The following is a 27,178-nucleotide window of genomic DNA, read 5'->3' as shown; positions in this document are numbered from 1 at the left end:
GAGTTTTATTTGGACATTTCATTTACTTAAATGAGGTTTTATTTGGACATGTCATTTACTTAAATGTGGTTTCATTTGGACATGTCATTTACTTAAATGAGTTTTATTTGGACATTTCATTTACTTAAATGAGGTTTTATTTGGACATGTCATTTACTTAAATGAGGTTTTATTTGGACATGTCATTTACTTAAATGAGGTTTTATTTGGACATTCATTTACTTAAATGAGGTTTTCTTTGGACATTCATTTACTTAAATGAGGTTTTATTTTTTAAAAAAAGCTACATGAATGTGTTAAAGTTAAAGACATATCACTTCCTTGAAGACTTGCATTTAGATGAGTCAATGTTTCTGTTGCCATCTGGAAGGAAGTGGAAAATCATTTCTTAAAAGCATTGAAGCAGAAAATGAAAAAAAAGTTTTGTTTTCATAGTCATTTATAATCAAACCATTTATTACTCTCACATTGGGATAGCATTTGAAGTAGAAAGATCTGGAAGCAGTAAGTTGCAGTGACATTACAATGTTCATGTTGCACATGTATTGTGTTAATGATAGTTTGAAATTTGTTTCTTTTGTTAAAAAAAAACACCTTATAAGTCAGAATAGAAATATAGATTTAGTTTCAGATTGTTGTAGAAGTCATAGGATTTGTACAGTAATCTTAATTTAATTTGATTAATCTTTTATCTATTTTTATCTTTTTAGATTTTTTTTGGTTTGGTTACAAACTATCACTTTCTTTTGAATGCCAACATAAATATTTTTATTAATCTTTACATCATCCTTTTACTTATTTCTTTTGTGTATATTTTGTCTACTTTATTGCTTTTTCTACTGTGATACTATGACTTTAAAATTCCCTACACAAGGACTAACTCAAAAACTTGGAAGATACCTTGGAAATCATTATTCCCCTTGGAAATGAACCCTATTTAAAACATTTGTGCTCATTTCTTTCATTATCTTTCTGACCATTTCTTGACATCATTCTTCTGACCATTTCTTGACATCATTCTTCTGACCATTTCTTGACATCATTCTTCTGACCATTTCTTGACATCATTCTTCTGACCATTTCTTGACATCATTCTTCTGACCATTTCTTGACATCATTCTTCTGACCATTTCTTGACATCATTCTTCTGACCATTTCTTGACATCATTCTTCTGACCATTTCTTGACATCATTCTTCTGACCATTTCTTGAAATCATTATTCTGACCATTTCTTGACATCATTCTTCTGACCATTTCTTGAAATCATTCTTCTGAACATTTCTTGACATCATTCTTCTGACCATTTCTTGACATCATTCTTCTGACCATTTCTTGACATCATTCATCTGAACATTTCTTATCAATCTTCTGAACATTTCTTGACATCATTCTTCTGAACATTTCTTGACATCATTCTTCTGACCATTTCTTGACATCATTCTTCTGACCATTTCTTGACATCATTCTTCTGACCATTTCTTGACATCATTCTTCTGACCATTTCTTGACATCATTCTTCTGACCATTTCTTGACATCATTCTTCTGACCATTTCTTGACATCATTCTTCTGACCATTTCTTGACATCATTATTCTGACCATTTCTTGACATCATTCTTCTGACCATTTCTTGAAATCATTCTTCTGACCATTTCTTGACATCATTCTTCTGACCATTTCTTGACATCATTCTTCTGACCATTTCTTGACATCATTCTTCTGAACATTTCTTGACATCAATCTTCTGAACATTTCTTGACATCAATCTTCTGAACATTTCTTGACATCATTCTTCTGACCATTTCTTGAAATCATTCTTCTGACCATTTCTTGAAATCATTCTTCTGACCATTTCTTGACATCATTCTTCTGACCTTTTCTTGACATCATTCTTCTGACCATTTCTTGATATCATTCTTCTGACCATTTCTTGACATCATTCTTCTGAACATTTCTTGACATCATTCTTCTGACCATTTCTTGACATCATTCTTCTGAACATTTCTTGACATCATTCTTCTGACCATTTCTTGACATCATTCTTCTGAACATTTCTTGACATCATTCTTCTGACCATTTCTTGACATCATTCTTCTGACCATTTCTTGACATCATTCTTCTGAACATTTCTTGACATCATTCTTCTGACCATTTCTTGACATCATTCTTCTGAACATTTCTTGACATCATTCTTCTGACCATTTCTTGACATCATTCTTCTGAACATTTCTTGACATCATTCTTCTGACCATTTCTTGACATCATTCTTCTGACCATTTCTTGACATCATTCTTCTGACCATTTCTTGACATCATTCTTCTGACCATTTCTTGACATCATTCTTCTGACCATTTCTTGAAATCATTCTTCTGACCATTTCTTGACATCATTCTTCTGACCATTTCTTGACATCATTCTTCTGACCATTTCTTGACATCATTCTTCTGAACATTTCTTGACATCATTCTTCTGACCATTTCTTGACATCATTCTTCTGAACATTTCTTGACATCATTCTTCTGACCATTTCTTGACATCATTCTTCTGACCATTTCTTGACATCATTCTTCTGACCATTTCTTGACATCATTCTTCTGACCATTTCTTGACATCATTCTTCTGACCATTTCTTGAAATCATTCTTCTGACCATTTCTTGACATCATTCTTCTGACCATTTCTTGACATCATTCTTCTGACCATTTCTTGACATCATTCATCTGAACATTTCTTATCAATCTTCTGAACATTTCTTGACATCATTCTTCTGACCATTTCTTGAAATCATTCTTCTGACCATTTCTTGAAATCATTCTTCTGACCATTTCTTGACATCATTCTTCTGACCATTTCTTGACATCATTCTTCTGACCTTTTCTTGACATCATTCTTCTGACCATTTCTTGACATCATTCTTCTGACCATTTCTTGACATCATTCTTCTGAACATTTCTTGACATCATTCTTCTGAACATTTCTTGACATCATTCTTCTGAACATTTCTTGACATCATTCTTCTGAACATTTCTTGACATCATTCTTCTGAACATTTCTTGACATCATTCTTCTGAACATTTCTTGACATCATTCTTCTGACCATTTCTTGACATCATTCTTCTGACCATTTCTTGACATCATTCTTCTGACCATTTCTTGACATCATTCTTCTGACCATTTCTTGACATCATTCTTCTGACCATTTCTTGACATCATTCTTCTGACCATTTCTTGACATCATTATTCTGACCATTTCTTGACATCATTCTTCTGACCATTTCTTGAAATCATTCTTCTGAACATTTCTTGACATCATTCTTCTGACCATTCTTCTGAACATTTCTTGATATTTATTTTTCTAATGAAAGCTTAATATCTGTTTTCCTTGTCGAAATGGACCTTAATTTGTTTGTTCTGACCTCCTCCATTCAGACTTTGTCTAAGTCAACCTGCTGTCCAAGCTTCTAACCACACTTAGGTCAGGCACCATTTATATGTTACTTTCTTTTTAACCAGAGAAATGAGGAACATTAGCAATGAGCTGAGTCAGGAGTTTATGCGCAATGTAGACGAGGTGACCAGAAATTTGTCAGAGAAGGATGCAACCAGCTCTCTTGAGAACTATATGCTGCGTGGTCGAGGGTGGCGTTTGCTGTACACAATAGATAGAGTTGGAATAAAGGTTAGAAATTTTGTTTAATTTTGGAAACATCTAATTCCAAGAAATGAAATGTATCTTTACAAAATTAACACTTATATTTGTCAACCTACTTCAGTTCATGCTTATTTATATATAACAAAGCCTTAGTCAAATATTATTCATAAATACAGAATTAGTAAATAAAGTATTTCATAATTCCACACAATTAAATATTAAAATTTAGACTATAACTTGTTGTCTCTTCTTTTAATTAAATATTGCTCTTAAAAACCAACACAAGATTATAGGTATAGTGTGATCAAATGAAATTTACTTGTGAATTAAACCTGATAGCTTTTTTTAATATGTTTTCTATAATGAACTTTTAAAATAGAAATAAGAGTATAGCAATGTATGATTATGAAAAAGTAGACTTTCATTTGTTTAAATAAATTGAAACCTGTAAAGATAATATATTAATAAATAATTCTGATTACAGCTTAGTTTCTTGTGTAATACGATACTTTTAAACTGCAATAAAATAATAGAATAGAATGCAATGTTACAGACACCAAAATATATGGAGCATTTCCTGGTCTCTGTGAATGAATATTCTTGTCAGCTTCAAATCCTAGTGGAAAAAAAAAAAGTAAAAGGTATCCCTTTCAGACATTGCCATCACTGAAGCAGATGATGTAAAGCTGTTTCTATGGCTTATTGTTAACAAGAGTGTCATGCTACCATCACAACCACCAATGGCATTCCCTAGTGTATGTTGGTTACCCATTTGAGTCTGGTGGACTCAGGGGCATATTAAAATGCCTGTAGCTCAATATCCTTTCTTCACTGGATTTCAAACTCAAGACCTTTAGGTTCAGAAGCCAATCACTCTACCACTCAGCCACCATTCCCAATGAATCCTTGCGAAGGGTGGGGGTGGGAGGTGGGATTAAAAAGCCAGAAAAGTCAAGGTTGGTTATCGTGACCTATTTGTTACATTTGGCCCAGGCACAAATGACACGTGTCCTGTAATAAGTGCTAGTTCTTTGTCAGAAGTAAAACTATATAACACTAAATATAGACAATGTTCAGTAAACTATAATTATGTACAATCGTCCTGTAATTTATTCTATTTTAGTGCATGACATCACTCTTGTTTAGTCAACGTTGTTATTAATGAAATAAAATGATAAATACAATCTATTTAAGATATAAGCTCATTCCCTGTGTTTCCTGTCCCACTTTAGGGCGTGACACAGAGGCTGGACTTGTGTGACATCTTGCTGAACCTCCTGCCCTACTGCTACCACATGAAGCCACTTTGTGCCCCTGACTGGGAGAAGGAAATCAGGAGTGGCGAGGAGAAGTCTCACTTTGACATATTTGTACGCTCGCTGGAAGGTAGGTCACGAGCCTGGGCCTTTAAGTGATCTCTTGACTTGAAGTGGTAGGCATTTAAAATGTAACAACATTGAGCCAGAAGTGACATTGAACTACTTTTAGATTGTCTACTGCAGTGCCGTGTTTTAGTGGATGGGGCTGTCACTTAATTTTGATTATTTTGCCTTGCTACATTAATTGATTCACATTATTATAAAAGCTCTCTCCTGGATACCTTTGAGGAAAAAAAAATGTATGAAATGGTGATACAATGTCAACAAAGTTTAAGCAATTAAGAGAAGCTGAATAATTTCACCACAGATTATGTTATCTAACAATCTCTGCTTTCTCTGGACTCATCTCTTTTGGTAGTTTCCATTTTTTTTTTCTCTTACTTGTTACTGCTAGAGTAACTACATGCTTTCAACCTTGTTTTTAATCCATCCTTATGTCACAATTTTGTTTTATGCTTAACACTATTCAGTTAATTTCTTTCAATAAATTGTTTATGTCTGAAAAATATTTAGAAGTGCACTGAATTTACACTATGTGGTCACTATAATGCTTTTCACTCTCTTGAAAGATTTCATACATCACTTAATTATTCACTTCAAATGAAGCTATATTTTATTGAATGTTGTGTAATTATTTAGAGCTTGATGTAGTTATTCTTTCCTTGAGCTTGAAATCCTACAATAGGTCAAATTACCTTTAAAGTTGTAAGTCACTCTTTAGTAGTGCAATATATCACACAAGATTTCTTTTCCCCTTTTAAGGTTTAAAGATACAATCTTATAAGCTTAAAATATGCATCACAGAGACAAGGTACACATTATGAAGGTATCTTACTTTGTAATGATTCAGAGATGTGTATTTTATAAGCTCAAAATATGCATCAAAGACACAAGATACACTTTATGAGACTTACTTTATAATGATTGTGTTTCAAGAAAGATAGGAATGTGAAATCTAATGTACTTCCCGTTTTAGCCTCAGACAACTCCAGTCAGCCCCTGAGCTCAAGTTTTCACCTGGTGAACAAATCTTCCAAGTTGAAACAGCTGGGCTGTCCAAACATACAGACAATGAAGCTCAGGAAATTAGAAAGGGACATCTCTCAGGCTAACATCATGAGAAGGGACAGAAAAATGTCAGGAAGACACAAGGATGGAAAGGCTAAAAAACGTATGACCAGGTCAATGCCATCTAAAAGGTCATTACTCGTTTCTCTCTCAGCTTGCAATTAAAACATAAAAGCTAAGAAACATTTTTTTTCTTAAAAGTCTTTTATCTCAAAGTATATCGTTTCTCAAGGGTATAAATTTGAGCACAATTAAATTTGAGCACAATTTTAATTTACGTAATGCTAAAAAGAACAATTTATTGATTGAATACTTTTGTTGAACATCTCTGTCTTAAGTTTAATATACACCAGATAATAAACTAAAGTATTTATTAAGGAATAAATTATATAAATAAATTAATTTTTTTCTTTAAAGAAATGGTAAGGTTTGTATATATATATAAATTACCATTTTTTAAATTTTTTTTTTCAGGACTAGAGCAATGTCTATATCTGAATCAGACAGTGACCACAAGGACAATCAATCTGAAAATGGAAGCTCAAAACTTGAAGGCCACAGATCTAAACAGCCAAGATTCAAACGGAGCTTAAGGGTCCACATGTTGTCATCTTTTATTAAGGATGAAGATTCTGAGACAGATGATGATAACACTTTTTTCATTAAATCTGTTCAGGACTCTTCCTTGACCATCACAGCGTACCACTTGGTGAAGATCATCCTGAGGCTCCTCCTATCTCTCTGTGAGATGGACATGACCCAGAATGTGAGGGGGCGAGCCATCTCCGCCAATGTCTTGCCACACCTTCTTTTCCTCATCTCTCAGTTCTCTCACCGGACATCCATACCTAATGACCAGACAGGTATTTTAAAAAGTGAGCAGTGGTTGGACTCACAAAAACAGGAGCTAGAGCTAGAAAAGGTTACTTCCTCTGAAGGATGTCCCCAGATGAATCATGACAAAGAGCTGGCAGAAAGTTCTCTTCCCCCTGATGACCAGTCCGATGAGGAGATTGAGGGGCTACCATGGGCTGGGAAAGAGAAGGTGTCCCTCCTTAAACAGGCTGTCAGAGCGGTTCTCTCATTGGCAGGGATTGTGGCCACTCAGCAGAATGGTGTTAAGATTATAATGAAACTCAAGGTCTATGACACCTTATTGGATGAGTAAGTTTTGTATGATTCTTCTAAATACCCTAGTCTCTAGAAATGTGTAATCCCGTTTTAACCCAATAGCTCCTTTGCAGTTGGAAACATTTTCCTGTTTTTGTCCTAAACCGTTGTAGAACGTTTCTAAAACCCCCTATTCAATATACTTGTTTTAAACTTTTTAAACAGAAGATTTCTTCTAGTCTTTTGCAAGCGTGATTACAAATCATTTTGGAGTTTAATGATTCTATTTTTAATACAATCGGGAAGATTTTTATTGCTTAAATAATTTTTCAAACGAACAGGCCCATAGCCCCATTGGGAAAAGCTTTTTTTATATTCTAATGGTATTAAAAGTATATACTTTTTGAAACTAGACATATCATTCTATTTTTTAAAGTTGTTTGTTTGTTTATATGTATAAGTTCTTAAATTTGATTATTTTTTCAAAATAAATATTTTTTAGGATTTTTAAAATTCGAGGTTATCCCTCTTTGCTTAGGGCCTAGGAAGTGTTTTTCTTAACTGGAAATAGGAGCTATTGGGTTAATATCCTCAAAACTATTACAATATTTCATGCCAGATGGATAGCTGCAAATAATTTAAATGATTAGCCATATATCATTTAGTTTGATTGGCTTTTTTTTTTTTTTAAATTAAGGCTTCATCATGCGTAATTTTCTGACCAATTAAAGCTGAGGTAGTGTTGGTGAAAACAAGCAAGTTAAAAATATGACTTCTAAAAAAACCCATAATAGTTAATGATAAAATTCAATAAAAAATTAAATTAAGGTCTAAACTATTTCATTAAGTAACACAAAAAAAGACTATCCTCTTATAGATAAAGTGTACCTATGTTACGTTTTATAAAAATAGTATGATTTAAAATATGTCCAAAATGTTTCAAACATAATAATGAAATAAAGTTTATATGATATTAAGGAGCGTTTCCAACAAAGTAGCTTATAGAACATATCAAAAAAAAAAAACTAAGCGGATGTGATTCATATGAATTGGAAAAGCATTCGTGTTAAAACAAAAAAAACTAACAGTGATTTACCACAGAAAGATTTCAATTCTGTGTGATTGAGATAGAACTAACAAAAATTAGTAAAGGTGTCCATGATACTTTTTAAATACTGATTTTATTGACTATTTTCTGTAATCTCTATTCATATTGAAAAAGAATGATTTTATAATTCCCAGGAAAATTTTGGATGATCTTATTCCTACAATGTCTTCAGAATACTGTAATGATATAAGGACAGGGTCAATGATGTTTTCAGCTGGTGACCTTCATGTGGCCACTGATATAATCTGTGGTCTGATGCAGTTGACACAAGTTATTTACACTAACTTGCCCTTTAACCCATCCAACATCAACGATGCCAATCTTCTTGTTTGTAAACTGTGTCAGCCCCAGGTCTCTGCAAAAATAATGAGCCTGATGACTTGCTTGGAACTTCAAGATCACGAGACTACATCCCCTTGCAGTGAAACTACAGAGCAAGAACTATTTTCATCTATAAACAGTTCCAGGCATTCCGCAGGAGCTGGAGAACAGGTTTTGATAGGGGAGAGCTTTGATACTTTGATCTCTGGTGACCAAGAAGCAGGTGGCTCAGTAGTCTGTGATTTATTAATGGATTCAAATGCTTATAGACCTGAAGGATCTCCTGTAGACATAAGTGAATATGAAAGAAAACAGACTTTAACTGAGCTTAACATTCCTAAGGATGAAATCAAAGAAGCTATTTCCAAAAATAGCAGTACTGGAAGTGACCGGTACACTAGCCTTCATTCACTGGATACTAAACAGCGGGATATGTCAGCTGACCCAGTTAAAGTCATTGGGTCGATGCTGACAACTTTAAAAGGCATCAAGGTCAACTACATTCACTCCATGAAATGCCTGAAGAACCGGCATAGGAAATGTCAATACGGCTCTTACTTTGACCACCACCACGACATAATGGGCTCACCATATTATACCAGCATCCACCCTTTAAATGAAGAGAATGAGGATGCTGACCTTGTCAGTGGCAGTAAAGTCGGACCTCAGAAAAAGTCTGGTCGTAGCCAAAGAGGCTCCATAGATAGCAAAATGTCTTATTCCTGTGTAGTCGCTGAAGTAGCTAACATCTTGCTAGACTTTATCTCTATAGCTCATTATAAATCTAGCCACATACAAATACTTTCCATCATTCGTTCTGTTGGCGTCTGTTGCTGCTTACAGCCGGAGAAAATTGTCAATGCCATTGTACCCCATCTTACCCAGTTTTCACCAGCTTTAAGAAACTATGCTTTAGAGACAATGACCTATATATTGCTGGAGCAATTTCAAGGGTCACAAGAATGCCCTGAAAGAAAAGGGATGCATTCCTCTGACAAAGGGGATAAAGGTTTCAGCAAAACCAAAGATATTGGCAGCACTGACAGATCACAGCAGATTCAGGATGGCAATCACTGCACTCATTGTTTCCTTGAAGGCATTAGTCCGCTGTTTACTGGATTGCCAAATGCTATGGACTCTGGCTTCTCAAGCACCAGCATTGAAGAGATGAGACGTCAGCTGCTGCTGGACAGATGGAAATCACTTAGAACTTTAAGAAAGCTGATCATTGGAGATGAGGAAAACCTGGCTCTAACTTGTGCTAAACATTTGATAACTCTTGCAATAAGAGGCAATAGTGAAATCAAAGAGGAGCTGTTTTTTGGCATCTACTTACATGTTCTTCAAATGAAAGTTCAGTTTCAAGGACTTTCCTTTGCAGATCCTTCCTTGTTAAGTCAGCAGTCAGAAAACAGCATTAATCCCTTGGAAAATCAGCCCATACTTGTGTCTATGATAACTTCCCAGGAATCACTACTAAGTGGTTCTCAAACTTCTGCAGATGGATCATCCGCAGAAGATGCCAGTCTGGACAGGTCTGTTCCCAGCTCCATTATGCTTCTCAGTGTCTCAGCTCTGCCCTACGTACTGCAAGTGGACAAAGTTATGTCCATATTCTTGGCCAGAGGTGGGCTCACCAAGCTGACCAATCTACTGGACTATGAACCGCTGCGGCCCCCAGTCATGAGTGTTTTTGAAGCTCTCATTATGATTGATGAGAGGAGGCTGCGTGGAAATGCTGCAGATCACAAAACAGTTTACGAAGGAGGCAGTGTCATTCAGACATTCATAGACACTCTAGCCCAACGCACCTGTACAGTTACTGCCACTCTTCAGCAGTTAAGTTTGCAAAAGCTGAAAGACAATCCCCGTAGTGAATCTCCACCTTTGTTAGATTCGGACAATGACTTTTTAAAGTTCTACAATGACAACATCTTGTCATCACCCAGTTGTGTCCAGAAAGTATTAGGAGATCAGGAATCCCAAAAGGACATTGAAGAAGCAGAGGAGATTGATGATCTTCAGTCTGCCGCCATGAGACATGAGACCCTTCAGGTACTGCTAGATATGTGGAAGACTTGCGCCAAGCTGTGCATGAATAGTCACATGTTTAGGACATGCTACCGGGAATCATCTTGTCTGTATGTTGTTCAGGTAATTTATTATTTCCCTTTATTTTTTCTTGCTATCAAAATTTTAAGTTAGACATTTTAAAAATTATTTCAGACTTTCATAGGATTTGTCAAAGAAATGCCAGAATGGCAAAATGTTATGTTCCTTGATTCTTAAATTCAATGATATGAAGCTTTTATGGTTACTGTAATTATATTGAATTATATTTTACAAATCATAAGGAGAAAATTAGAAAGCTAGAATAATCTCTTCTTATTAACAAGTCAATAGATTTTTTTCATGTACAATCATATAGAATATTTAATCTTTAAATTTTTTTGTAACAAGTTCATTGTAATGTTTTGAGGACCATTTTCAATTTTCTACATTTTTTCTCTGTTCAGGAGACACTGATTCTGGCCTTAAACCTACTTGGTGACCTTACTGACAATGGTCACTGTCCTCCCCAGCACAAACCAGAGTGTCACAAACAGAAGGCTGCACCTAAACATTTCAAAGGCAATGAGTTCTGCCTTAAAGAAGACAGCCTGGAGTCTGACCTAGACACAGAAGAGGATGCCAAAGTACTTCTGAGCCACCAGGCCAAGCTAGAGTTCATAGAGGCAGTCATGATGGTCTGTTTCTCCTGTCACACTATTGGCACTTCCCAAAAGGTAGTAGTTCATTCTAACATTGAAGCATTTGTGAACCTTTCTCTTACAGTAAATCATAGACTTCTTAGTCTTTAAGTTTTAGCCCTTAAAATGTTTATAATTTTTTAATAGGTTTGTGGAAAAAAGTATGACTATTCAGCCAAAAGTCCCATGTTTTATTTTTGTTGAGGCATAGATATAACCTGGGATTATAGAATGTTACTAAGTCCATCCTGTAGTATTTAGTAAGCATTGTTGGTTCTTCAGCTGGCCACATTAACACTCATTAACCATTGGTCACTGTACTTCTCTTGGACCTTAATACTTGGCACCATGAAAGACTCGCCGACGTCTTTCTCCATTCATCTCTGTCTTTTGCCTTAGTTAGAACCTCTTTCAATGGCAGGCCCATCCATTCTTTTACATTGACCTCCCATCCCGTTCTCTGTCTGCCTCTTCTTCTTTTTCCTGGTACTGTTCCCTGAAGGAAGGTTTTTGCGAGCCCCAAAGATCTTGTAATATGGTCATAGATTTTAAGCTTGCATTTTTTTACGATAGTTAGCAGGTCATCATGGATTCCAATCCCTGCAGTAACCCAGTCTCTAATCTTTTGGTTTGTAATGCAGTCTTTGAATGTGATACCTCGGATCCTTCTGTAGCATCTCAATTCCATTGCTAGGATCCTCCTCTCTAGCTCTGCAGTCAGCGTCCAAGACTCACAAGCATTATAAAAATGTGGCCATGACCAGGGAGCGCATCAGTCTGATTTTGAAAGGGCTGCTGAGGACTGTGCTATTCAAGCCAGTAATTCGGGTTTTGTTCCCTCATCTGAGACAATAGTTCCAAGGTATTTGAAGCTGCTAACACTAGTCAGTTTTTCACCTCTAATACTGATGCCCCTTTTAAAGCCTGTTGGCTATTGGTCATAATTTGTTGTTTTTTGGCATTTATTTGCATGCCATGTCTTGTCTATGTGCATCACAAAGTCAGCTAGTTCTTCATCTGTCCCTGCTAGGTCATCAATGTCATCTGCGAAGCGCAAGTTAGTATAAGTAATTCTTCTTCCTCCAATGCTTACAGTACCTTCATAGCCCTCGACAGCATCTTCCATTATCCTTTCAAGGAAGATATTGAAAATAAAAAAAAAATACATAACTCTTCTAAAAGCTGCTTATGAAATTCCTATCAATGGTGAAATCGTAAAGATTAATATATTTCTTTGTTCTGTTATATTTATATGGTTATGCTTTCCCTGGATGTGGCTAAATATGTAGGTCACAGCTGGGGCTGTGTAGCCATGGGAAATACTGCATTTCTCATTAATCTCAAAGACAAGCCTTATTGTATATGCTTATAAATTACAGTCTGTCTCTGGAAGAACGTTAGTGCTAGCTCATGATTCATTTGAAACAAATTTTTGTACCTATTTATGCAATATGAATTTTTAACACTATTTTTGGTACATTTTTAGAAAGGAGCAGAGGATGATCTTTGGCTTCGTCTGAACACTGCCCTCAGAAGCTGTATATATCTTGGACCATGCAAACTGTCTGCAGTATTCCAAATGCTTCTGAATGTTGCACTCCCTAGTTGCCCATCGATTCTGGAATATTCTTACTCACAGATTGTCTCCCTGCTAGTAAGTTAATTTAATATCCAGATAATAGAATATATGAAATGTACTGAGTAACTTGTATGGTTTTATCTTACACTGTACTGCACATTGGATCTTGTAGACTTGCTTAACCATGTCAAGGTTTTAGTCTGTAAAGTGTTGATAAAACCTTGGACACTTATTTTGTAGACTAATTTGTGGGTCAGCAGGAACCAAAATTCAAATAATGTTGAAAGAAAGGTTCAAGTAAAACTTATTCATAGATAAAAGTCTTTTTGAAAGACTATATAAAGAAAATAGGCCAAGATATTGGAATTATTGGTCATTAGTCATTAGTTATTGGTCATTGTTAAGTTTCATTGTTTTTAGTTAGTCTTAGTTTGCTACCGTAATACTTATATCATTTATACAAGTGAGTTATGTTTGATATTATTTATTGTTCATTGTTGAATTATTTATTTCTTTTATTGAGATATTTAACTCTAATCAAATTTAATTTCAACTCTGCATTACTTCGGTGTATAACAAAAAACATACAGTTGTGTTTGTGTGTGAATTGAGAGACAGCTACCACTTAATTATTAATTATCACAACTTAAAAAAACAACATGCCAAAATCTTATTATAAACACAAAAAAACAAAAACAAATTGCTTAACCAAAAAAAAAAAGTCAATTGATTAAAATCAGAGGCTTCGGTTTCTGTTTCTGTCTACATAAGAAAGTGTAAAGAAGCTTTGAAATATACATATTTTATTTTTGGCATACATATTTATTCAACAAATAATGTGTTTATTTTTTGAGAACTTGCGAGAACGTGAAGACATCGCTGATGAAGATGAAGTCAGGCAGCTATTGAAGCAAGAGCTAGAAGAGGATGGGGACATTGTTTACACTGAACTTGGCTATGAGGGAGACACAGAATCATCAGTTTCATTTGATTGGAAGAAAGGTAAAAAGTTTGTTACTAGGAAAACCAAGAATTTATACACTTTGTTTCTTTTGCAAATAAAGTACAAATATAAAATAAAATTTCACATTTCACTGGGTTCTCAATATTTTTTTCTGAATTAAAAAAAAAACTATTTAAGTTAATTTTCGTTACAACTACATCCCTCAGTTGGGGCATGAGCGTCTAAGTGGTAAAGCACTTGGCCTCCAGGGAGTCTCAAGTTTGAATGTCTGGGAAGACTGGGATTTCAAACTTCTGTATTTTGAAGAGGCTGTGGTGTCTGTGTCCACCCAACTGTAATGCATGCCTGGCATATGTTGAGAAAGTGAAAGCAATACAACAAAGTTTTACATTTTCTGCCCTTAAAGGTTGAAATGTCTTTACTTGTTTACATCCCTCTTTCTCTCCGTAATTATTTTCCACGTTCCGCTGGAATTATTCATTGTGTTATTTGTGTTTCACTACCCTGTTAAATGTTATGATTTAATTTCAATAACTTTTTTTGTATGTAATCAGGAAATATTTTATTAGGCATATAATAATAGAAGTGATTGGGGTCCCGGGTTCGAATCCTGCTGACCTCTGGGATTTTTAATTTCTGGATCTTTGGGCGCCTCTGAGTTCACCCAGCTCTAATGAGTACCTGACCTTTGTTGGGGAAAAGTAAAGGCAATTGGTTGTTGTGCTGGCCACATGACACCCTCGTTAACGGTAGGCCAGAGAAACAGATGGCCTCTACATCATCTGCCTTTTAGATCACAAGGTTTGAAAGGGAAACTTTACTTTTTACTTTCATTATATTAGGACGCATGCTCTTTTTATATATAACACAAATTAAAGATTATAAAACCAAAAATTTTAATTAAATTTAAATGGGGTCAAATCAACTTTGGTATTGTCAGTTAGGAAAGAAAGAGTTAATAGTAATAAGATTTTGATTGTTGCTGTCATAGAGCTAAGGTAGACCAGGTTGAAGTACAGTTAACATACACTCCTAACTTCTTATCTAATTATTAGTTAAAATAATATATTTTTCACATGCTGGCTGCATTTAAAATAAAAAATATTTATGAATGTAAGTTCTTACAAAGTAGAAAGTTAAGAAGATTCTGACTGTAATGTTTCAGGTCTGGAGTTCAGTTTACAAAACTCACCAGGCAGCTGTCCCTCTACTTGTCCCTGCTTTCCTGCTGTGTTTAGACTTTTTGTAGAACTTATGGTAGCTTGCCACAGGGAGGCTTCTCGTGGAGTCATTCTTCACTCCATGGCACTGCGTCTGCTGCAGACTTTAAGGTCAAATAGACAAGCTGTAGGTGCTGTGTGTTCAGAAAATCTTCTAGAAATATTGGTGGATGGATTTAAAGAAGTGCTGATAAACAAGCCAGAAAGTGGGCAAGGTATGTTAGAAGGAAACAAATAATCAAAACCTAACAAAAACAAAAACAGATCTGTTTATCTCTAGTATTAGTATTTTCTTTTGTTTGTTTTATCAGGGTCTGGGTATTTTAATTTAGTATTAAGGATTAAGTAAGGGCTAGTCTAAAACTTCTAGTTTAATGTTAGAATGATAGAATATGGAGTTTGGTATTTTTTTTAGGAATGACATTATTATTTTTTTTATTGTTATTACTTTTGTATTGTCCATTTTCCATTCTCCTAAGATATAATCAGTGATTAAATCTTTTGTGGATATGTTTGTTTTTGAAGGGGCTATCTGAAAGAAGGTTTCTATGCCACCTTGCAAACATAACTCCGCTCAAGTCAGATCTTGAATAACAAATTTCTAATCTACATCTGGATTTAAACTTCAGCTCCCTCAGTTGTTAGGTGGCCAAGCAGTTTAGGCTTGGTATATTGGTGTTATGTACTGTCAGCCATTCCCTGCTCAAGAATTGCTAAAACCATCAAAGCTAATACTTAATCTCTTACAAAATTTGTGTACAAAATATTTATTGTAGATTAAATAAGTTTGTAATCTCTTTAATCTGTTGTTTTATTACACAACATTTTCATCTAAAAATGTTCAGATATTTTATACATGCTCCTCATGCTCAACATAACCCAACAACTTACACATTTCATTATTCCCTTTGTTCAGAAGTTCATTCCTGTTCATCACATCACTCAAATATTCATTTTATTGTGAACATCCTTCACCTTCACACCTTCACCTATCCATTAGTCTGTTGGATCATCGGGGCACCACACAAGATTTGTCAAGCGTCTTTCTCCATTCCTCTCTGTCTTTTGTCATAGATAGAACCTTTTTTAATGGTAGGCCTGTCCTTTCTTTTATGTTATCTTCTTATCGCTTTTTCAGTCTGCATCTTCTTTTTTTTTCCTGGTACTGTTCCCTGGTCTTTGCAAGCCTAGAAGACCTTGTAATATGGTGTGAATATCCTTGTCAATGAATTATGTTTATACAATCTAACTAAAACATAGATTTATTTCAATTATTCTACAGAAGCTACACTGCAGGAAATTATTTTATCACTGATACAAATCATTGCTCAGAGTGAAATCTCAGCGGCAGAGTTAAGGCAGTTTTTAAGATTGTTTCTTGAGACATCAGAGACTACGGTAAATTAAAACTATTATGTCTACTGTAACCTTTTTTTTTCAGTATTTATTTTAGTACAATAAATGTATTTTCTTTTTATCTTTTTTTTTAATGTAAAACTATGACATTTATTTAAAGTTTATATTTTATCTATATGCTATTCAGCAAAATATGACTTACTAATTTATTAAAAATCATAACATTCTAAAAACTTGCTGAATAGTATTTCTAAAAAACAAATAATTCATAGGACAATATTTTCATGTTGATTTGTAATTTTTTTTTCTTTTGGTAATACCCAGAATTCCCTGCTGTCCACACTTCTGTCAATTATGCAAAAAAGTTCTGTTTCTCCAAATGTATCTGTAATATTCCCTGTCAAGAAACACTGCAGGGCCAGCACTAGTCCAGTGAATAACAATTCAGGTAATGTATTCATTAAAATAAACTATTAATTAGATAATTAGATAAGTTGTTTAGCCTGTCTCAGAATTTCTCTAGTTTTTGCCAACTAACTTCATTTAGTATTGGGTGATAGTGAAGGTTCTCAATTAAAGATTGTATTGTACCTAATTATGAAAGATAACAAATTTCGTGCACAGGTCTTATGTCATGCTTTTGTTTGTTGGAGAATTGGATGTTGAAGTGAGATTGACAAAATTAATGTATAGCAGAATCTTCTTATCAAATTTTCTTTTTTTAGATTTATAGTTACAATTATAGTTATTACATGATGAGCTTACTAGAATGGTAACAAAAATTATAGCAGTCTATGAGATGCTTTTGTTTTTATGTAACTTTTAGAAATCTGTTGAGTAGCATTAAAAGTGTTAGGTGTTCAGAGCATGATTCAGTTCATGACTCAATTCTTTCAATAAATAAACTATATTAGAATAAATCGTACTACTTGGAGAAAGGTGACGTTTCCCATTAGGTAACACATGTTTGTTAAAATAAGTGTTATGTTTGAAATGCAGTGTGGTGATTATGTAGTTAGGTGCCATTTGCGACTACATAAGACTCTTATCTCTGCGTGATTTTTATCAAATTAATTACAAAATAATTGCTAGAATTTTAATTTTAGAACAGAATAATCAATAAATAGAATACAAATCCATAGTATGTGTTGACTACATCTCTGACATAAATTTCCTTTCCAACAGACATTCTACTTTCACAAACAATGCATTCCCTATGCAACAGTGAGCATAATCTCATCTAGCAACTGTTCTGTTTTTCAATTTTTGTTTTTATTTGTTATTCAAATGTTTAACATCATAGAATTGGATTCTATTTTAAGTATCAGATGACCAAGAGGATCCATTCTGTGATGTACCAGTTAGACAACATGCTGCTATTGAGCTTAATGTCCATGGGCTGGCATGGCCTCCTTCTCAGACAGGTTTTACTGTAGCACTCTGGATGTGTGTTGACCATTTTTCTTCTGCTCATACAACTGGAAGCAAGTTCTCTGAGAATGAAAGAAGTAAATATTTATTTGGATAAACTCTAAGAATGTTTATCCCATCTGTTTGATCATAAACAAGTTTTTCTAGTTAATATGCTTTATAAGTTTACACAGAGCCCCAGGACTACTTTATTTAACAGGGCTGCTTGTAAATAGCATTTATTTCACCATTTGCTTATTACTAAAAATATGGAATTAGTACACATTATTTTCATTTACAGGATCATCCTTTGTTATCAATTATTATTAGATTTTTATTTAGTTTCATTATTAAATCGTTTATTATTTAGGTTGGTGTATCATTAACTTTCAGCCATCAGAGATAACACTTATTGCTAATTTTCTAAAAATTTTATTGGGTATATTTTACTTACGATAAATCATAAAATCAGTTATTAAAATAGGATTGAATAATAGATAAAAATGATCTTAGAAAAGCAGTTTGATATTGCTTTATAGTTATTTCTATGGTTAGCAAACATTTCTAAATGAAAAAAAAGGAATTACTTTTGGCTATTCAAACAAAAATTGTGTGAATATATGTTCAGATAATGACAGGCAGCAAGTGGCTACAAGAAGACCCCCCCTCCATGAGTGTTTACTGGTGACTGCCATTGGCAACAAAGAAAAACTACTAGAAGTTTGGGTACATCCTAAAACTGCTTCACTAGTTTGCAGGTAAAGAAATATTTCATTTTCAAAGTCTTTAAACAAACATTGGAAATCTTTTTGCATGATAAACTATTTGCTTATGAATAATTTGATAAATAAATGTGACTGTCTGATTTTTTAAGAAACTTATAACCATTTTATTTACAGACATGGAAAAAAATAAAATTTTCTAATGAGATCTAAATTTTCCTACAATATCTGTAATATCTGGTAAGCACTAGAACCAACCAAGGCTAAATGCTTAAAGAGTTGCTATGAAATAGAAGCTAACCAGATCAGAGTTTAAACCTGGAACTTGCATCTTGACAGCTGATCCCTCTTTCACCAAGTTTTTACTCTATTGTTATCTAATGGGTTTCTCTTTGTGACCTTCTTTCCAAAGACTTACTTCATGCCAAGGGGAATTCTCTCTGTTGAAGGAAGTGAGCTTTGATCATCTGTTGACACCTGGTAGTTGGCAGCTGTTGGTGATTAGATATGTTGATATCTTGGACGGCAGCACATATGTTGGTCAAGTAAGCTGCTTACCTACAGTAAGATAGAGATGTATATTTCAAAAACATTAAAATCTGTTTTTAGTGTCGGAATGCAATTATGAGGCTAAAGCAACTGATAAAGAAAAGTTTTAAATCAAAGATCAAAACAGAAATTTTAGCGATTTTAAAACCATTTGAAAATGTGTAAATTTGTGCATAAATGAGCTGAATGAAATTTTTTATTAACTCTTTCTTTCCTATTTGACGATGCCAAAGTTGATTTGACCCCATGAAATTAAATTTATGTTTAGATTAGTAAACTTTAATTGGTGTTGTGTAAAAAGAGCATGCATTCCCCTATAATTCGATACCAACTATAACATTTTCTGATAGCAAAAATGTTTTTGAAGATTAATAATAACAGGATAGTGTAGTACAAATGAGCACAATGAATAATTCTATCGGAATGAGGAAATTAATTAGAGAAAAAGGTAATTATTTAATTATTAAACACTAATTTTTTTAAAACTAAATCTAATTGTAATTACTTCATAAATACTTTATAGCAAATTTTTCTAACTTCTGCAATCATTGTATAATAGTCCTTTGTTATATATTTGTCTTTTATCAATACTTTTAAACTGGTTGTATTACCATTCATTAACCCTTAGTTGCACTCTAAATTTGACTAAATTTGTTTACTTATGCTTAATAATATTCTAGTTAAAACTGATTGTTGATGGCTGCTTTGTGAAAGAGGCCATACTGGATCACCCAGCTGTCATCAACAGACAGCAGAAGCCACGATCCCCAGTCCTGTATGTTGGTGATGCCAGACACAGACTAGCCAACTTCCACACTGGCACTTGGAGGCTGGGAAATGTCAGATTGTTTAAAGGTAAAATGATTTAAACTATTGATAGATTTTCTCCATTCCTGTCTTTTCCCAATGATAGAATCTCTTTCAATGACAGGCCCATCCATTCTTTTGTTTTCCCATCACTTTCTCTGTCTGCTTTTTTTTCTTTTCCTGGTACTGTTCCCTGAAGGAAGGTTTTTGCTAGTCCTAAAGACCATGTGATATGGCCATAGAGTTTAACTTTGTTTTTGACAACATAGGAGATATAGAAGTACAAGAAAAGGGAATCCAAAAACTATTAGCCAACATCAAACCTAATAAAGCACCTGTACCTGATGGTATTCCAGCTAGATTACTCAAAGAACTAAGCAATGAGCTAGCACCAGTGTTCAAAATACTTTTTCAGGCATCTCTTAACCAGGGCAGAGTTTCAAGGGACTGGAAAGAAGCTAATATCACCCCTCTATTTAAAAAAGGAGAAAAATCAGACCCAGGAAATTACAGACCAGTATCACTTACCAGCATCACATGTAAAATCCTAGAACACATAATATGTAGCAAAATCATAAACCCCTTAGACACAAACATAATGTCCTTACTCCATACCAACATGGCTTTTTCCATACCAACATGGCTTTAGGAAATATAGATCATGTGAAACACAACTAATAGGACTAATTGATGATTTTTCAAAAGGTTTAGATAACAGTGAGCAAATAGATGCTATCTTACTAGATTTTTCCAAAGCTTTTGATAAAGTTCACCACCATAGTTTGTTTAAAAAATGAAAATATTTTGGCATTGATGGTCCATTGCATCAGTGGATTAAAGATTTTCTGATAGGGAGAGAACAAACTGTAATAATAAATGGCTCTTAATCAACACCAATAACAGTAAACTCAGGCGTACCTCTAGGAACAGTCTTAGGTTCACTACTATTTTTAATTTACATAAACGATTTACCCAATTGCATTAGTTCAGGAACAAAAGTCAGATTATTCGCAGATGATTGCATAATATATAGAACAATAACAACAACACAAGACACAGAAATTTTACAAAGAGAATTAGATGAATTACAGAAATGGGAATCAAATTGGAGCATGTCTTTTCACCCAGAAAAATGTCAGTTATTAAGAGTAACAAAAAAGCTAAAACAAATTAATTCCACTTATCTTATTCATGGTAAACCAGTAACACAGACTAAAAACGCAAAATACCTAGGTGTTTTAATAAATGAAAAACTGTCTTGGAATGCACATATTGATGAAACTACAAAAAAAACAAAACATTAGGATTTATTAAAAGAAATTTCTATAAATCAAATAAGAACATAAAACTGAAATGTTATTTAACCTTGGTTAGGCCATTAATAGAATATGCATCCTCTGTTTGGGACCCCCCAACTCAAGAAAACATTAAGAAACTGGAACAGACACAAAATAGAGCAGTGAGATTCATAACTAACAAATATTCACACTTGACTAGAGTAACACCTTTAGTTAAATCACTAAATTTAGAAAGCCTTCAGGATAGAAGACTTAAAAGTAAAGTAGCAATTATACATAAAACACTGAACCATAATCTTCAAATACAAAAACACAATTTAATAAAATACTCAGAAAGAGTTGTTTGGGATGGGGGCTTTGTATGTGGTACCTTGGATCTTTCTATAGCATCTCAATTTCATAGCTAAGATCCTTCTCTCTAGTTCTGCAGTTGCTGTCCAAGATTTACAAGCATATAAGAATGTGTCCATAATCAGGGAGCACATCAGTCTGCTTTTAGTGTTGAGAACTGTTCCTTTCCATATTGTTTTGAGTTTTGCCAGTGGTGCTGTGGACTGTGCAATTCTGGCCAGTAAACTCATTAATATTTAATTTAAAAAAAATTCTTTTAAAGACATAAAAGTCTATTAGGAGTGTTTTCTATTTAAATAAAGTTTATGGGACTAATGATCTTTCTCTATTACCTCTCTTGTTATTATGAACTTATTAGTTTAAGGTAAGTAACACAATCTCTTTTTTTAGGTTTAATGTTTAAAAGCCAAAAAAATTGAAATATTGTGGGAATAAGTTGGAGTATATAAAACCAGTGAATTAATAAATTTATCAAAGCTAACTAGATTAACATCAACTGGTGTAGTATTTATCAATTCTTATCAATTTGGGAAAACAAATGTTTTGTTATTAAAGGCGACTGATCTTGCAACTGATCTACTTCTTTGTTTTTCTCACAGATGTATCCCTTAGTGGTGACTGGTGGCTCCACCTGTATTGCCTGGGACCAAATTGCAGTGGTATCAGCAAGTGTGACTGTGGAGATGTCCAGGCCTGCTACATGCCTGCTATGTTCAAAAGTATGACTGAGTCTTCGCTGGTGACATGGGACTTTCTAGTTGGAGTCACTCAAGTATCTGACCTTGACATGGCCAGGGTAAGATAAATACAGTATCAATTAAAAACTTTCTTTTCCCTTTTGTAACGTGTGTTCCATTCTTTTATTTTTTAATAAATAGAGCGTCACTGATTTTAGAGTCAATATGTAATACCCAAAATCCCACATTTTTGCTTGAGGTGTTTTTCTATGATAGATTTGTTTTTTCAATTTTTACTATTAGCTACACTCTTTTCATGGGTTTCCTAAAGCTTGGTGGGTGGAAGTCAGGAAATTCCAAAACTGGAGTGAAGTTTATAGAGTGTCACGCTAATACACAAATGTTGTGGGTTTGATCCAATTTTTTGTGTGTAAATATTGATATGATATTCTGATTCGATCCTAGTTGGATCTGATCAGATCGAAACTGATCTAGATCTGATCAAATCCTAGACCACCATCAACTTGCATGATTTTAATGTTTTGTCTGTCATAGTAGGATAATGTGCTGCAGGTCTAGATGCTCCTGAGACTGTTGTAATTGCTGGAGAAAAACTTGTATTTAAATATACAAATGCCCATAGTGGCTCAGTGACATTGATGTATAGGGTAGAACACATGAAAGTCATTGTGTGCTTGGCTTCTGTAGCGTTTACAATTTACATCTATTAGTATAGAAACCATCTCTATTTGATATGAGATTTGAGGCTTAGACAATCATCACTTGTCTGTAAATAAACACTTCATAAAGTACATTTTCTGTTGTGGTCCTTTGAGCTCCCTTATTTTCAGATAAAAATTTGTGTGAAAAGTCTGACATTCAACACATAAACAGGACCATCATACTTTTTCATGCATTTAAAATTGTGTAAATGTAAAAAAAAATCATCAGGTCATCAGTAAGCCTAACTAACTTTTGAAACATCTCATCTCCAAGCCTTTTTTTTCCTTATCTCTACTCTTAAGGTCCTAAATGTGATAGTGTTAGTTGCAATAAAACTTTTCTCTATTTGGTCACTTCAACAGTATAAGCTGTGTTAGTTAACAGACAACAGTCAACAGTATAGGCTGTGATAGTTAACAGACAAAAACCACAAATTATCTCTTGAAATATTGCAGACATTGCAGATACTGGTGTATAAAGTGGGCCAACCAGATGTCTACTCTGGTTTTGCCATGCCCCAGATGCCTGCAACCTTGGCCTCAGATAACCTTGGACTTGTCCCTCCGACAGGCTCTTTCTCAGATCTGCTGACACAGAAACCTGTCCTTATGCGAGCCAAGTTGCAAGGCATGATCAAGGTCAGAGACACTAACACCCTGGAAAAGGCTGTGGAGCAAACTGGTGGAGTGGAGGCTTTTCTCTTCCTGGTGGCTAAGGTCAGATCATTTAGTAATGACTAGAATTAATTTTGAATAGTTCTTATTAATTCAGGTAAAACCTTGTTACACCAAAATTGCTTATTATGAAAAACCTGGTTATTTTCAAGTGAATCATTGAAGCACACCTCAATTGGTCAGTATCAGTTCATTACTACTTAATATTTTGAACTTGTTGTAATCATTCAAAGTATCGATTGTACATTCTTTAAGTGTAAAAATGAATTTCAATTAAAAAAATTGTTATAACTTTGTCAGCAGACTGTGATATGCAATTTCAACATCTTGGTCTTGGGTTTTGATCATTTCTTCCACCAAACCTTCTGCCTTTTAGATGATTTGAAATGTAATAAAATTCTTTTCATATGGAACTTTTAACAAGCATTCAAATTGCATTTCTTTTAAGAGAGGGAAAACATTTTCTTGACTGTGATCGACTAATGTTAGTGCTCACATATTAATGGTCCATTTTTTTTCACCCCCCTTCAATGTTTTCAGATCTATGAGGACAGTAAAAAAATGGTGGTTAAAGGTGGAAACCAGGATATGGCTGACCATTTGCAGAGCAAAGTGACCCACATACTTTTTCAGCTTATTCACCAGTTCCCCACTCTGGCCTGGTCATTTAAAGAAGCTAATGGCTATGCCATGCTGGCCAAAGTGTTTACAAGCTCTAAAAGCATTGTGGGATACAACTTGTTGAAAGTATGTTTAAATTTCTAACTCTTTTATGAAATTTAACTTTTACCATCTAATTTACTCTTCTTTTAGCCATTCTTTATTGTCCCAAATAAATGAATCAAATTAAAATTATTTGGGACATGAATCAGTCCTCTCAGTATTATATTTCTCACTTCCTTATTCTATGGTGGATGTGCTACGAAGAGCAGGGTGCCAGGACATCTGCTCTGTAATCAGCAGCAGACGCCTTGGCTTGCTTTGTCACGTTCGTAGAATGCCAGTAGGTCAACTTCCACAAGACATTTTGTATGGCGATCTAATAGAAGGCAGGAGAGCCGCTGGTCGCCCACTTTTACGTTATGCGGATGTATGCAAACGTGACATGAAGCTCTTCAAAATTGACACTAGCAGCTGGGAAAAAGTGGCACTGGATAGATCCACATGGAGAGAGAGCATAAAGAAAGGGTCTCAGATTGCAGATGCCATACACAATAGAAGCAGAAAGAGGGGTGAAAATGCAACAGGGCCTGGTGATTACATATCCCCAACCTGCGACTGCAGCTGTGTATCAAGGATTGGCCTCTTTAGTCACACAAGAAGTTGCAATTGGAAAAGATTATCTTTCAAAGCGTAAAATGCCACAGACTTCCTTATTCAGAATTTAACTTTTTTAAAGATTCTTTTTACTAGTAGATATTTGTAATAATAATAATGATGTGTATTATAATAATTTTTTGATGCTTGAGGAAATAAGTCCTAGGGTTGTGCCTTACTGGTATAAAGAAACACATTTTATCATATATGTTTGTGCTTAAAAATACTTTCTTGGTTTCAAAGGTATTGATGGATGCGTGCACTACAGAAACTGTCTACAAGACCATTCCCACCTCCTCTTGCCTCACACTACGCAGCACAACAGAGGCTGTCATCAGAGATTTGGATGTTCTCACCCATTTGCTGCTTAACTGGCGCATCTGGCAACGGGCTGAGGGCCAGGTCATGACTCTCCTATTTACTACCTTGGAGGCCCTTGTCAGCCCACAACACCAGCATCGCAACTTCAACATCAAGCAGATGCTGGCAGGGGGCGTGGTCAACAAGATCTTCAACATCTATCTGGTAAGCATCGGCGTGTGGGCATAAATTTGGCTCAGTTGTAGCTATGAGGTTTAGATCTTCAACACCTATCCGGTAAGCATCCATGTGTGGGCATAAATTTGGCTCAGTTGTAGCTATGAGGTTTAGTTCTTCAACATCTATCTGGTAAGCATCCATGTGTGGGCATAAATTTGGCTCAGTTGTAGCTATGAGGTTTAGATCTTCAACATCTATCTGGTAAGCATCTGTGTGTGGGCACAAATTTGGCTCAGTTGTAGCTATGAGGTTTAGATCTTCAACATCTATCTGGTAAGCATCCATGTGTGGGCACAAATTTGGCTCAGTTGTAGCTATGAGGTTTAGATTTTCAACATCTATCTGGTAAGCATCTGTGTGTGGGCATAAATTTGGCTCAGTTGTAGCTATGAGGTTTAGATCTTCAACATCTATCTGGTAAGCATCTGTGTGTGGGCATAAATTTGGCTCAGTTGTAGAGATGAGGTTTGTGATGGACTAAACATAATTTTGGTGGGTTTTGTTCCTAATTTTAAAAAATCTTATCTTACTAATTACACCATTAGAAAAGGTTTATCTAATTTTTTTTATAGATATTGATTTGTTAGAATTATAAACACTTAATATTTTTTTACTTTTCATTTATATTCATAATTACATTTTGAAAAGCTTTTATATAGGCATTATATTTTTTCCCTTGAACAAAAATGTTTTTGTTGTGGTTCTGTTTTATCTGTAAAACTTGATGGTTTTATGCACACAATGTTTCTTACATTTGGTTTTGTCTGAAATGTGCAGGAAAGAATTCAAGATGGTCAACCCTCGTTGTCAATACCAGTGAGCCAATCAGCTGCCAATGTTATTAAGAGCCTGATCGGATCTCCTCCTGACCTTCACCTACTCATGGCTGTGATGGACTTCCTGCTTCTTGTTCATCCAGCCCCCAGCGGCTTTATCAATTTCAATTCCAACTCATTCTATTTCAGGCTCTGGTGGGGTAAGTGTTTATTTGTACATCTTTTATAGATCTTAATGATACACTGGGTTTCGGTTAGCTATTTATTGTGGATTCTACAAATGTACTTAGCTCAATGCTTCATTTCTGTCCTAGTTGATTGTCTTATAAAGACTTTGTAAGAATGTGATAGCTTCAAAGATTTATTCATGCGCTTGATGTTTTTTATTACCTCTCGATTTTGTTATGTTGACAGATGGAGAAAGGCCACGGTCCAATAGTTCTGAACGGAAAAAGAAATTAACACAACAAAGTCGAACAATTAGTGAAAAATCTGAGCATGCCCCAGAACATGTTAAAGACTTCACCACTGGTGGGTTATAGTTTTTCTCTGTATTTAATTGTATATGAGAAAAAATGTTACGTTAAATAGCTTAGCTAAAAAGGTATATAGATTTTACAAATTATTTGGTTCTTCAATTTTATGTTCAACTCAAATAGTAAAATATTCTTGGACCTGATGAATATAATTCCTGTGAATCCGTGATTAAGACTACAAACACTTGAACTTGATTCCTGGGACTCCTTTTAACTGGATCATGCATTTACTAGTTATGCTAAACCTCCATAAAAGTTTGATCTTTTCCAGGTCTGTTGTGGCCAACCTTCA

The 27,178-nt window shown here is 34.5% G+C and overlaps 1 protein-coding gene across 8 annotated transcripts in view; it reads left to right on the top strand.

The window, feature by feature from the left end:
- The window catches only part of LOC106069211 (lysosomal-trafficking regulator-like), an 81,201-nt gene that overhangs the window by 13,175 nt on the left and 40,848 nt on the right, over positions 1-27,178 (top strand). For 7 of the 8 annotated variants that reach the window (XM_056023889.1, XM_056023890.1, XM_056023885.1 and 4 more), the window contains 21 exons: positions 3,513-3,678; positions 4,884-5,037; positions 6,007-6,229; positions 6,573-7,262; positions 8,451-10,791; positions 11,154-11,423; positions 12,874-13,041; positions 13,821-13,968; positions 15,096-15,365; positions 16,433-16,548; positions 16,831-16,954; positions 17,829-18,014; positions 18,545-18,674; positions 19,051-19,183; positions 19,868-20,042; positions 22,243-22,439; positions 23,499-23,759; positions 24,258-24,464; positions 25,278-25,559; positions 26,352-26,550; positions 26,765-26,881. In XM_056023889.1, coding sequence (XP_055879864.1) covers positions 3,513-3,678; positions 4,884-5,037; positions 6,007-6,229; positions 6,573-7,262; positions 8,451-10,791; positions 11,154-11,423; positions 12,874-13,041; positions 13,821-13,968; positions 15,096-15,365; positions 16,433-16,548; positions 16,831-16,954; positions 17,829-18,014; positions 18,545-18,674; positions 19,051-19,183; positions 19,868-20,042; positions 22,243-22,439; positions 23,499-23,759; positions 24,258-24,464; positions 25,278-25,559; positions 26,352-26,550; positions 26,765-26,881 — 6,557 coding nt within the window. Of the gene's footprint in view, positions 1-305; positions 505-3,512; positions 3,679-4,883; positions 5,038-6,006; positions 6,230-6,572; positions 7,263-8,450; positions 10,792-11,153; positions 11,424-12,873; positions 13,042-13,820; positions 13,969-15,095; positions 15,366-16,432; positions 16,549-16,830; positions 16,955-17,828; positions 18,015-18,544; positions 18,675-19,050; positions 19,184-19,867; positions 20,043-22,242; positions 22,440-23,498; positions 23,760-24,257; positions 24,465-25,277; positions 25,560-26,351; positions 26,551-26,764; positions 26,882-27,178 lie in introns of those variants that run through there. The other variant, XM_056023892.1, reaches the window with a different exon arrangement.

The sequence above is a fragment of the Biomphalaria glabrata genome, chromosome 3 (assembly GCF_947242115.1).
Source record: "Biomphalaria glabrata chromosome 3, xgBioGlab47.1, whole genome shotgun sequence".
NCBI lineage: Eukaryota > Metazoa > Mollusca > Gastropoda > Planorbidae > Biomphalaria > Biomphalaria glabrata.
The sequence above is the reverse complement of the archived record's forward strand: the minus strand, read 5'-3'. Positions and strand labels throughout refer to the sequence as shown.